Source organism: Fomitiporia mediterranea, assembly GCF_000271605.1.
Source record: "Fomitiporia mediterranea MF3/22 unplaced genomic scaffold FOMMEscaffold_6, whole genome shotgun sequence".
Lineage (NCBI taxonomy): Eukaryota > Fungi > Basidiomycota > Agaricomycetes > Hymenochaetales > Hymenochaetaceae > Fomitiporia > Fomitiporia mediterranea.
The window spans coordinates 957,006-969,749 of NW_006760391.1; the positions used below are offsets into that span (position 1 = coordinate 957,006).

Here is a 12,744-nt window from a genome sequence, read left to right on the forward strand (position 1 = left end):
CCGAAGAGCATCAGAAGGATCCTCTACTATCACGTTACTCTTGGAATATTGGCAAAAGGCACAAGACATTTGTTTCCCTTCAGCAAATTAGCTACTATATATTTTCGATTCCATCGTATTCGGGTGCAAAATATCAATCGTATCGTGTCCATGTTGTTTATTTGACCATTGTGCCCAAATGTCATTTGAAATGAAGAATGGAAACATTGATCATGGCCTGATGCACAGATAGTAACTATTGCGTGTGTAAGCAAATGACAACGAACACTTCTCTCGCAAAATAAGTGAAGTGTCGTGAACGTCAAGCTTCGTTGCCAAATTATATAGATACATAGATACATATCTTCTAACATCGAAAAAAATAAAACAAACAAATCGAATAAAATCGGTGAAGAACGAACTCGGTGGTAGTGGAAAAAAAAACTAATAATAATGAATGAACGCGTTTAGAAGAACAGAATATATCGTCTCTGCGTGTGATTGTGAGATGACACGAGATGGGGTAGGGTAGAAAAAATGGGGTAGAGATAGGGATAGAAATAGAAATATAGTCCTTCCTTCAAAGTGAAAGAGTTCCCGTTTAATCACGCAAAAGAAAAAAAAATTAGAAGCCCGTATACCCAACAAGACTCAAAACCGCCCAGACGAACTCCCCACAAGGCGTATTCCCCCACTTCGCATCTGCACATCATCCTCATCGGAGGGTACAGAACTATCCTCAGGCGACGGACTCCTCACAAGACTGACACTCTCCTCCTTATCATCCACGCCCTTCGGATACTTCCGATCACTCGACGTCCTCTTATGTCCCCTCCCTCCATGTCCAAGTCGCCGCGCAATGTACCCTTCTTCATCACTCGTAGGCGAAAATCTCGCCGCCATCGGTAATGGCGAAGACGAGCTCCCGCTTGCAGGGAAGGCTGCCCCAGTCGATGTCGCCGGTGAGGTTTCGAATGGATCTTGTCGAGGTAGGCCCTTCTGACTCGCAAACATCGTTGCCGGTGCTGTCCGCAACGGCGCAGTGCTATCAAATGAATCTATTGGTGGTAACCCCGGGATCGGATGTTGAGGTCTAGGTTGTTGTACTGCAAGACCTTCCGATGACTCTTCCCTGATCGGGTCCATTGAAGTCATTGATATATGACCCGGAGAAGAAGACCGGAAGGCCGTCTCCCTTCGCTCATGCGTCGCCAGGTCCGCTCCTAGCCCCTTTGTTGGATATTTATGCACAACATCTTCCGTATCAAATTTGATTGTTGGCGTTCGCGGCGGCGCGTGGCTAGCATGTGTATGTAGAGAACGATCAGAGTTGAATGATGGAACCGGAGCATCATACAACTGATGTCGTTGCAAACCCTCAAAGTGCGGCTCCAGTCCAGTGGTTCGACGAGAGCGAATTGAGTCAGCGGTATGACTCGACATACTCATGCGTCGAACACTTCGAGCTCGGATCATGCTACCCAAAGGACCAAACGAACCCCGAATGGAGTCGATACCTGGATCTTCAAGCGCAGAAAGGTCCTTCTCGTCCATCTTGCCAGTGTTGCTTCGGGCTGCCTGCAAAAGCAAAGTCGAGCGACGATCAAGTCTGTTTCCAAGTTCCTCTGGGTCAATCTTCGACATCTGCAGAATCGTAATTCCGCAACAGATGACCAAGAATCCTAGTACGACAGTCAGGATCTGCGCTATCGTCGCCTTGAGTCCCTTGAACAGTACGATAGTCGTAACCATAGAAAAGAATGTGACTAAAAGAATGTTATAAGTCAACCGCCTATGATTCTTTAAAGCCATGTCTGCTCACAGATAACGTAGTATGTTGGAGTGACTGCAAATAACTTCAGTATATATCAAGTAATCAACTAATTAAGACATTTACCCATGGCTAGAAAGGAGGTACATTAACATCAGATTCTACATCAAATCAGCTAGAACGTACCAGTATTGAATAGGGCCAAGGCCACGTTGAGATAGTAAACTTCGGTGACTACATCAATCATTAGAATGACCAATAAACAGAAATAAACCTCAGTCACGAACTTAATGTTACAGCCACGAAAACCATTAAGAAATAAATGAACCAATATTTAAACTATCATTGCATCACTATCAGATCTCTTAGACAATAGGAAATACAATGGCCCATACCTGACTGTCGCCTTGTGCTGTCCTAACAATGGCTGCTCCCAGCCCAGTCGTAACACTAACGCTAATACCCCCAATCATACTGCAAACCATGATATACCATAACATAGATTTTTTCCCATATCTGAATTAGTCGGAATTAGCAAAGACTAGCCTGACAAATCAGAAGTTAAAAGACTGACCTCGGAGCGAAATAAAAGATAATTGCGAGTGATATCGCAATCAGCGTCCCTGTGTATGCTAAGAATCCGGGCGATATGAACAGTTTCTCGAATTCCCTTATCTCGCCCACGGAGGGCTCGGACGGTCCTGAGGCGATGATAGATGAGACACATGAGAGACTAAGGCATAAGCTGTGAACGCAAACACACCGTTGAGTGCAATAATGATAGAGCCGATCTTCCGCACAAGTTAGTAATTCTCACGCAGTCAGCATAAGTGGAGTAAGACCACTTACAATACACAATCCACACCCTAACCAACCGAAGAATGACAGCTTCTCCTTGAGGAAGAACGAGGATAAGATAGCACAGACGACAACAGATAGCGCTCCCAGTGGTGTCTGAAATTATAATTGAGTACATTCCGCTATATGGACATATCCGCGCCAGGGACAAAAACGTACGACGACGATAGCTTCAACAAACGCATACGCTGCACACAATTATAAGTAAAAGACAGCCAGCATCGAAGAATGGCTACTCACCAGCAAAATTACACAGCTCTCCCAAAATCATCACTGAATTCCGGAATTAGTTCAATTAGGAGGTCAGTCGCGTTTGACGCGTGCACACGTACTGATCATCCCTGTCCACCACAATGGCTGACAAACAATAAGCACGATAAGTACTTTGAAAGTAGGCGACTTACTGATTTGAGATATGCAACACCCTCCCCGGCCACTCCGCCCGCCTGCGAGCGCAGTAGACCCTTCTTCTTAAACACAAAACTCGACCCAATAAGTACACCACTCGCAATAGCCCTAGTAAATAACAACCCCAGCGTAAGCGGCGCAGTCTCTCAAGCAGCAAAAAAAACCAAAGCGCCCACAAGATGATACCAACGACCTTGGTGATGCGATATCAAGTCAGTTAAAATTAAATAAATAAGGGTGTCTTAAATAGCCACCCACCTTCAGGTTGGATCCGACACTGAGCGAGGCTGAAGCAGAGGACGAAGCAGACGCAGCAGCACTGCTCGTCGTCGACGCTGTTGATGACATTGTGGACGACATTTGTAGGGCGTCTCGATAAAACGGGGACGACGCCGAAAGATGAGGGAAGGTGGAGACAGGTGTGGTATGCAGTGCGCTCGAACTTCGATTTCATTTGTGCGAACCATGTCAGCCTCGCCTAATGTGGCAAGTGATCGGCGTTTGTACTCGCCAGCCGGCCGCCGAGGTCCAGACGACTTGGCTACGCATTTTCATGATGCACCTCCATCAAGGCGGTATCTTCCATCAAGGTAGAATCTGCCTTAATCAAGGTGCGTCAGATTGTGTACATAAGAAATCAGAAGGCGAGTAATACAATACAATTGCATTACAAAAGCATCTAGGACAGAAGAGCTGCTTATAAACAGGCTGGCGATGTAGGAGACAGGACTCGAAGATAAATACAGGAAACACATGCCACGATACTCCTCTCTTTGTGTTGCAGGCTACCAAGCAGCCTCTATGGCGTGTCTACCATGGACAGCGAAAAAACTTTGTCGATGTAGGCTGAGAATGAGTCGAGGATAGCCGTTAAATTGAAATCAACCTCTTCGACGTTTTGTGGGAGAGACACATCTGGATTCTCCGTAAGATTGAGCTCACTACCCCCGATGAGCTCCTTAGGATACACCGACGAAGGGATTTCGGGCTCTAAAAGGCCCTTCAGGCGACGTTCACCCACAGAAGCAATCTCCACATCAATTCCTTCTATCGCGGTAACCAATCCAAGTGATCGTATGCCGTGTCTAGCACCTGAGCATATATCTCGCGCATAACGTCAGCGCTAGCTAGGATCTGCCCACCATTCGCACTCCCAGCAATCCTCGCCGCACGATTCACCACCGGTCCAAAGTAATCCATACGACGCGTGACCGGATCTGGTTCACACACAGGTGTACCACAATGAATACCCACCCGTACCGCAAGACCTCGCTCGATGAGAGTTCCATGCCTATCAAAAACCTCCTTCCCGTCTTCGCACTCGAGAATCTCCGACGGCCAAGGCTCACGAAGAAGATCAAGCTGTACCGTCAAGCACCATTTAATGGCTGATGAGGCGTTCTGGAACGAACACATGAACCCGTCGCCTGTGGTCTTCACCTCATATCCTCCACACAACCGGAGTTGTCGTCGCAGTAATTGATGGTGCAGTCCCATAGCTCTCCGCATCCCGGTATTCGTGTCCCAGAGACGCGTTGAATTCCGAATATCCGTGAATACTAATACAACATGCCCCGTTGGAGCGAGCACTTCCTGTACCTTCGGCTTTAGTCTTCATACCTAGTACATATTTACTTCAATTAGATAACGGACCTTTTTCTGTTTAGACGGTGCTGTAATTATTATTGTCCTAATAAGAATACCAATTACGGCAGCACTAATAAGTATGTCTTGTGTGAGCAGTTCATAAAAATAACAGAAATTTAAGGGCTCACAAGATGATACAAGCCAGCTAAATAGTATAATAAGGAAAAAAATGAAAAAAAGGCTACTAAATACCTTACCTTTAAATTGGATCCAGTACTGAGCAATGCTGGCTGTATAGTGTTAGTGCTTTTTATCAATGTGCTTGCCAACACAGTAGGCAGCATTCACCAAGTTACTGTTGTAAAGGCTGAATACAATGTTAAAAATTAGGAGATAGATAAGAGCATACATAGTGTGTGTTGTGCTAGACTTTATACTAGTAGTATTATACAAAAAAAAACTAATACTCACACAAAAAAAAATTACAGTAAAATATGTCATAATGTATAATGTTGGGAGAAGACCAAATCCAATGTATTATACACTTTATACATTATTGTATACAATTTTAGCAGGTAAACACAATTTTGTCACAGAAAATCTTAATGTATTATAACACATTTTACTGTAATTTATACTACAGTTGAAAATGTCTTATTGTATAACATCAGGAGAGGACTAAACCCAATGTATTATACAATTTATACATTATGACAATACATTTTAGCTGAGAATCTGAGTTTTGGTCTGGCCAAAAATTTATGCATCATACTATTTATACATTATAATGTGATGCAATAAGACATTTTCTACTGTATACACAATAAATTTTTTACATTATGCATTCTTATGTGGCAAGTATTATTAAAGTGTGTGAACGCATTAAAAAAGAAGCAAGTTATAATTCAACATTATAATAATATTTCTGTTAAAACCAAACTTTCCTTGTATTCCTTTCTTCACCAAAATTTCAAAAATGTTGTAATGCTCAAATGTTGCCTAAGAAATTATCTGTTTTGTGTTTGAAGGAACTGTCCACAGTAAAATTTTGTCATAATGCCTTATAAGGTTTACAAATTATGATATTACATTTTTGAAAAAAATTGTCATTTGGTTCAGAGAAAAAATTATGTATTATCCTAATTTGATTATAATACATAAACATCAAAAAATCCGGTATATCACCACCAATAAAGAAGTGTTGCCTATTATACAAGCCGAAAGCAAAAACAACTGTAACGTAGAAAGCACCTAATACGATGTCTGTTCGTCAATCGCAGCCTATCAACAACATGTCCCTGATGTATCAGGAGAGACGCACTTGCAACGCCCCTCCAAAGTGAATCAAGGATTGCCATTATCCCGCGACTAGTCAGTGTGTAGTTGATATGCGGAAGACGCCTCGTAACGCCCAATGAGTTCCTTCGGGTACACCAGCGAAAGTATTTCCGGCTCTTTGAGGCCCTTCAGGGGACGCTCCCCGACAGGAATGATTTCAATGTCAATTCCTTCTATCGTAGTATCAAACGCTTTTGACTCTGGGTTCGACGGATTGTACGTCTCGTTCAGCACTTGCGAATATATCTCACGCACAACATCGGCACTAGCAAGGATTTCCCCACCATTCGCACTCCCAGCAATCCTCGCCGCTCGATTCACCATCGGCCCAAAATAATCCATCCGATGCGTAATCGGTTCCGACTCACACACAGGCATACCATAATGAACACCCATCTGTACAGAAAGTCCACGTTTAATCAGCTTTCCATTCTTATCATCATAAACCTCCTCCCCGTCCTCGCATTCAAGGATCTCCAAAGGCCAAGACGCACGAAGAAGATCGAGCTGAACCATCAGGCACCATCTCAGCGCCGATAACACATTCTGGAACGAACACATAAACGCGTCGCCTTTCATCTTCACCTCGTATCCACCACACAACCGGAGTTGCCGTCGCAGTACCTGGTTGTACAGTCGTATAGCGATCGGCATACCAGCATTCGCGTCCCAAAGATGCGTGGAATTTCGAACATCCGTGAACACTAATGCAACATGGCCCGTTGGAGCGACAACCTCTGGAGGCAAAATCGAAGGCTGAACGTTGCCTACATCCTGAGTATTTGGTTCCGGCTTCTGTGTTTGATCTGCATCGCCCTCAGCCGAAGAACCAGCCTCACAGATTTCCAAACCCTACTGTTCTGACTTATGCCTGAGCCACTAACCAAGCCCAATGTTTACCAATCAGGACGATTGGTTTTAGAGGGGGGGTGATGTTACAATTCTCTACTCTCTTACCTTCAGTTCTAAGGGTTCTGCACCCTTCCATACCAGAACTCAGGACTTCTGTCCCTCAGAGGTGCTGTCTATGGACTATATACATACTGACTCCTACTACTACCCTTCCTTACTTCATCATTCTATTCCTTTGACCACTCCTTCATTCTCTGTTCATTCTATAGTCTCTTACCCTTTGTCCATCCCTTCATTCTTTGTACCTTTATCTTTGACATTCCTTTCTTTCATTCTTCATAGCTTATCATTCTTAGTGGCTCATACTCCCTGAGTGCTCTTGTGTAGTTTAGTATATATAGGTGTACAAGATCAGACTGGTCCTGTAGTCTTGATCTTGTCTACTCCAGGTAGTCCTGTACTCTTAGGCTCACTCTATATACTCTACTCTTGTCTCACTCTCTCTCTCTGCCTGTTCCACAAGTTCTGACTACATTCTGGTGCTTGTGTCCTGTATTTCTGTTGTGTAGGATAGTTGTAGCCTGGGTCCCCTTGCTGAGCCTTCGGGTCCCCTCTACGCTGTCGCTGACAGAAGGTGCAGATTGACTCTGATTGAGATCAAACTCACACAATCACATAGGTTTATCCCTTTATCACATATGTCTGTGGCACAATCCAGACAGGCAACAGTAGAGTTGATGCAGAGCACCTAGATGAAGTTGATAAAAGTCTTAGATTGTCTTAGCAGTATGGGTAAGATTCTCAGCAGGTTCCCAAGTGTGTTCTTCAACTGGGTATCCCTTCTAGTAGATAAGGAACTTGAGTTTTCTGTGCACCAGCTTAGCATCTGCTACATACTCTACTTTGTATTCTAGTTCAGAACTGATGAGTTCTGGTGGAGGTAGTAGGGGTCTTTGTTGTAAAGGAAAACCTGGATTATAGTATCAAGACAGTAGAACCTTGTTAAACACTGGGTGTATGTACTTCCATGTTGCTGGAAGTTAGAGTTTGTAGGTAGAGGCACTAACCTTCTTTTCAATAACAAAGGGTCTGAAGTGCTTGTTGTCTAACTTCTTCATTAGGCAATCCATAGTCAGGTTAATAGCTTTCAGTATAACTTTGTCACCAGACTAGTAATCCTTGACCACAGACCTCTTCCAATTATAGTTCTGCTTCATGACCTGTACTGCCTTTTCCAAAAGAGCTCATGTGTCCTCCCTAGTTCTGTACATCTGTTCTACAAAGTCTGTTACAGATTCAGAACTACTGTTCTGGTTCAGAACTGTCCCCTAGTACAGATGTCTCTCATGATTGAGAAAGAACAGGGACTGTCCTGTTACAGAGTGTTGCTAGTTATTGTACACAAATTCTGCTAGAGCTAGCTATTCAGACCAATCTGATTACTAATGATTAATGAACATTCAGAGGTAGAGCTCAATCTCCTGATTGACTCACTCAGTTTGACTGTCAGTCTGCAGGTAATAGGTAGTAGAAGGGTTCCCTTGAATTCTGAGAAGCACATACAAGTCCTGTATGAATTTTGACTCAAATTACAGTTTACAATCATGAATAAGCTTCTAAGGGAGTCTGTACAACTGGAAGACATGATTCTGATAAATGTACACTATACCTTCAGAAGTGAGTTCTGTTTAGGTTGGAACTGTGTGGACTTGCTTAGAGAATCAGTCAACAATCATACAGATAGTGTTGTAACCCTAAGACTTAGGTAGCTCACTAATCAGGTCTACTAAGACTTCTTCCCAAGAGTGATCCAGAATCCAATATAGATGTAAGGGAGCCTGAACCCTTGTCTGGTGGGCCTTAGTCTGTTGGCACATATTGTAACCAGTCACATACTTCAGGATTTCCCTCTACATTCTAGGCTACCAGTAGTTCCAAGTGATGAGTTCCTGTGTTTTGTGTCAGCCCAGATGTCCTACAATTGGATTGTCATAATAAGCTTAGACAATGTCCTCCTACAGTTTCTGATCCTTTAAAACATACAGTCAGCCTTCCTAGTAAACCTATCCATCCTCATCCTCCTCCCAATCTCTAGCCTGCTTCTCTAGTTACTTTACTATGATTCAGTCCTGTGTGTGTCTCAAAGCTTACTGTATACAAGTGACAAAGTCAACATTCTTGGATTCAAGTCAGATCTCTTGGATTGTCTTGGACACAAAACAGGAATTGTCTAGGAGAATAAGATTTTCATTATCATTCTCCCCCCTTTCATGACCTACTTGTTTTGAGAGTAAATTGGCTTTCATCATTTGTGTTCTGGGTTTGTAAGTCAGTACAAAGTCAAAGTCCTACAGTTCTAACATCTAGTAGGCTTGGTAGTAGTTGAGCTTCTGAGAAGCCTAGAAGTACTAGAGATTAAGGTGATCACTCTAAATCTTAAACTTCTGTATAGTACTAAGGAGATATTGACACTACTCTTCTAGGGAACAGACAATTGTAAGGAGTTCCTTGTTATAGATAGAGTAGTTCTGTTCTGTTACAGAGAGGGATTCTGATCAGAACACTATTGGACACTACTTTCTGTCAATAAACTAGGACAGTACTACTCTATTCACAAAGTTGGAAGAATTGGCTTCAACTCAGAACTTGTCTACAACTGTCAGAACTACTAATACAGGCTCACTAGTAATGGCCTGCTTAAGGGACTCAAACACAGACTACTACTGATCATCCCATTACTAAGGAACATCCTTACTGGTGAGATTGTAAAGGGGCTAGGTAATGGTACTAAAGCCTTGAATGAAGCATTAGTAGTAGTTTGCAAACCTAAGGAACACTTGGACCTGTTTCAGGTTCTAAGGTTACAGTCAGTTCTGAACTGTAGTCACCTTTACTGAATCCATACAGACCTTGCCTCCACTAATTACAAAGCCTAGATAATCTACTGACTCCTGTGCAAAAGAGTACTTTGCTTCTCAGAGAAACAGTTTATTATCTTAGAGCTGTTGTAGAACTGCTCAGATCAGTCAGTAATAGTGCTTGACTGTCTAGGTGAAGATTAGAATGTTATCCAGATACACACTAACATGCTCTGAGTCAATCAGATCTGTAAGGATGTGATTCATGAATGACTAGAACGTTACAGACAAGTTGGTTAGTCTAAAGAACATTACAGTCAGTTTGTACAATCTACAATTGGTTTAGAATACAGCCTTCCACTCATCTCTGTCTCAGATCCAAATATTATTGTATTCTTATCAAATGTCCAACTTAGTAAAAATCCTGAATGTATGTGTCTTATTAATGAGCTCCTAAATTAGGGGAAGCAGGTACTTGTTTTTGACAGTACTCTCATTAAGACAACAATAATCCTAGACTGAGTAGAGCTTCCCATCTTTCTTTTTGACAAAGAAGAAAGGGGAGGCTATAGAGAACTTTAAGGGTTGGATCTAGCTGTTCTAAAGATTTTCCTAAAGGAACTCATCAAGTGCCTCCTGCTTGTCTCTGTTAAGTAGGTAGACTTTACAATCCTTAGGTTGGAAACTCTTAGTCAATTTAATTGTATAGTCCTAGAGACAGTATTCAGGAAGCTAGTTAAATTCCTCTTTACTGAAGACTTTGGGGAACTCTCAGACAAAATCTAGCAGGCTGGGTCTGTATACATTCTAGAGTAGAGTTGTTCTGAGAGGGTTCTAGACTGGTTCCATCTTGGATATCCTTTAGATTGACTCTATTCTGTCTTGACTAGAATATGTATCCACATATCTATCCTAGTTGAAGAAGAACAATTAGTCACCTTCATCAGAACTGTCAGTAACATTAGAAGTGTCTGTATCTACTCAGAACAGTAGTGTAAGGTAGCTACAAGACTTAGAACACTGATCAAACACAAGTGTCTACTCTAACCAGTCAATAGTAGGGTTGTAAGCCTTGAGCCATTTGAATCCAATAAAGACATCTGTCTTTCTAAGGTTAGTGACTCTGAACTCAATACTTTCCTCATAATCCTGAATGGTTATCCATAGTTGGACAAACTTGGTGATCCAACCATTCCAGTTCAGGGTTCTGTCTACATTGTATACTAGGATCAGAAGTAGAATGTGTTGAGTAGGGAGGTAGTGTTCCTACACAAAGGCCTTATTAATGTACAAACCAGTACATTCACTATCTATCAGAGCTGTTGTTCAGATCTGGCAGGATCCTGAGAAGGGAGCTAAGAGGATAGGAACCTGTAGCTAGTGCCTAGAACATTCTTAGATGAACTGTTACTTGTTTTAAAGGGAATGTACAGCTTGCACAGCCTTGTTGTCTGAGAGGGTGAGTATATGTACTAACATTTCCTCATTAACCTCTCTCTTTCAACAAGGACAGACCCATGTCCTCAGCTGTGAACTCAGCTGAGGCTATCCCTGCTTGATACTATAGACAAACTACTAAGTAGTGAACAGGGCTGAGTAATGTTCTAAACATTCTGAGATCTTAGAATGTAGAAGTAGTAAGTCAGATTGTGTGGATTTAGACTCAGATAAAGTATGAAGAGAAGAATCAAAAGAATCAGAAGAAATAGGAGAACTATCTACTTTTGTTTTTAACTTTTTTCTTTCTAATAAATAATTTTGTTGATTTATTTTTTCTACTTTTTCTACTTTTTCTACTTTTCTTACTTTATTTACTTCTAATCCTACAGTGTCCATTGAATCAAAAGTGGCCATTAAAAAATCTGAGTCATAGCTCTTCAGTACCACATTTACTGTTAGGCCTCTACAAAATCCTAGAGTACATAGTCAGGGTCTGGGAGTTCTGAGGTGACTTTCAGATTTGCAGAAAAGGCTTCTCACTACAAATCCTGCTTGTCACTTGTTATCACTCTAATGACCTAACAGATATACTGTCACTTCTGTAGACAGTCCTTAATTTGGTGTCCTGACTTTCTGTAGACAAAGTATGCTCCTTACTTTCAGACTTCTCTAATGTCCATCAGAACAGATTGATTACAAATTACAGGCAGATTAATCTGAGGGCTCAGAACTGTCAGAGCTAGACACATGTGTGAGTGTTCTATACAGACTTGACACATTCAAGCTACAGCTTAGTCAAAGGAGATAGTGTGTGTCTTCTACTCAGTGTAGGTGACTAGTTCTAGCATCATTCTGAGAATCTTATTGACTAGTTCTAGGTGAAGAGCTTTTTCAAGCATTCTAATAAGGACATTATCAAACCTGAGTATGAATCCTACCTTCTGGGCCAGGATATTGAACTCCTAAAAGAAGGCATTAGTAGAACGTTTGCCCTGTCACAGAGACACAAGCTTGTTCTACACATTACACTTCTTATTCAGATTGATGAAGGAAGTATAGAGCTGCCCTATGAATTCTGAGTACAACTCATCATTCTAAAGTTGGATCAGGCTTCTAATCTGATGACCTTCAATCCAGTTCTAGGCTCAGGTGGCTGTATTGCCTTCCTTCATAAAGGAGAGGACAAATAGGATACAATCAAGATCTGAGGATAGATTAGTCAAAGCAGCAGCCATGTATAGTTCAACTTGGTACTGGAAGTCCTCAAAGTGCTGCCTATTAAAGTCTGAAGGGCAGTATTATAAGATGATTAGTTCATCAACAGACAAACCACAAGACAATGACTTCATAATGTCTCAGTTAGAATACATACAATATAAGGACGAGAGACACTGAGCAGTCAATCATCACCTCACCCCTTGTCTATGCATGCCCCCCTTAAGTTCTCCCTCTCAACAGGTTATGAGCCTTGAGCTCTCTACATACATGCATCTACTGTACACTCTAAACTCTTTACTCACATACATTTGCACACATTTGCATCATGGTTCCCTCATGTACAGATATGTGCTGTAAACCAGCTAATGTACCTAAATACTTTGGTCAAAACATTACAATGCTTAAGACCAAAGCAAACTACAAGATGTGGCACTA

The 12,744-nt window shown here is 42.0% G+C and overlaps 3 protein-coding genes across 3 annotated transcripts; all 3 read right to left on the minus strand.

Moving 5' to 3' along the window:
* Nucleotides 1–391: 391 nt before the first annotated feature.
* On the minus strand, nucleotides 392–3,431 carry FOMMEDRAFT_19969 (DUF803-domain-containing protein). The gene is made up of 15 exons (XM_007266339.1): nucleotides 3,275–3,431; nucleotides 3,193–3,209; nucleotides 3,013–3,124; nucleotides 2,941–2,965; nucleotides 2,849–2,881; nucleotides 2,768–2,796; nucleotides 2,600–2,704; nucleotides 2,514–2,541; nucleotides 2,325–2,451; nucleotides 2,146–2,266; nucleotides 2,038–2,089; nucleotides 1,937–1,984; nucleotides 1,877–1,882; nucleotides 1,802–1,825; nucleotides 392–1,745 (listed from the first exon to the last, which is right to left on the minus strand). Exons 1-15 carry the CDS (start codon nucleotides 3,362–3,364, stop codon nucleotides 631–633), a joined length of 1,932 nt encoding a protein of 643 aa, XP_007266401.1. The 5' UTR covers nucleotides 3,365–3,431; the 3' UTR covers nucleotides 392–630.
* A 384-nt stretch (nucleotides 3,432–3,815) lies between these two features.
* FOMMEDRAFT_28397 (adenylyl cyclase) lies at nucleotides 3,816–4,947 on the minus strand (the record flags this gene model as incomplete). Its single annotated transcript, XM_007266340.1, has 5 exons — nucleotides 3,816–4,108; nucleotides 4,159–4,615; nucleotides 4,670–4,733; nucleotides 4,792–4,808; nucleotides 4,861–4,947. 5 exons carry the CDS (start codon nucleotides 4,945–4,947, stop codon nucleotides 3,816–3,818), a joined length of 918 nt encoding a protein of 305 aa, XP_007266402.1.
* Nucleotides 4,948–5,971: 1,024 nt separating this feature from the next.
* FOMMEDRAFT_156026 (adenylyl cyclase) lies at nucleotides 5,972–7,923 on the minus strand (the record flags this gene model as incomplete). The annotated part of the gene is made up of 2 exons (XM_007266341.1): nucleotides 5,972–6,793; nucleotides 7,861–7,923. 2 exons carry the CDS (start codon nucleotides 7,921–7,923, stop codon nucleotides 5,972–5,974), a joined length of 885 nt encoding a protein of 294 aa, XP_007266403.1.
* Nucleotides 7,924–12,744: the final 4,821 nt, after the last annotated feature.

What these genes read in the sequence shown, in the direction of transcription:
- FOMMEDRAFT_19969 (XM_007266339.1), bottom strand. Translation starts at nt 3,364, where the DNA reads ATGTCATCAACAGCGTCGACGACGAGCAGTGCTGCTGCGTCTGCTTCG. An exon ending in TTGTTGAAGCTATCGTCGTC is followed by an intron (nt 2,705 to 2,767) that starts GTACGTTTTTGT and finishes TTATAATTTCAG; the next exon opens with ACACCACTGGGAGCGCTATC. An exon ending in TATCATTATTGCACTCAACG is followed by an intron (nt 2,452 to 2,513) that starts GTGTGTTTGCGT and finishes TCATCGCCTCAG; the next exon opens with GACCGTCCGAGCCCTCCGTG.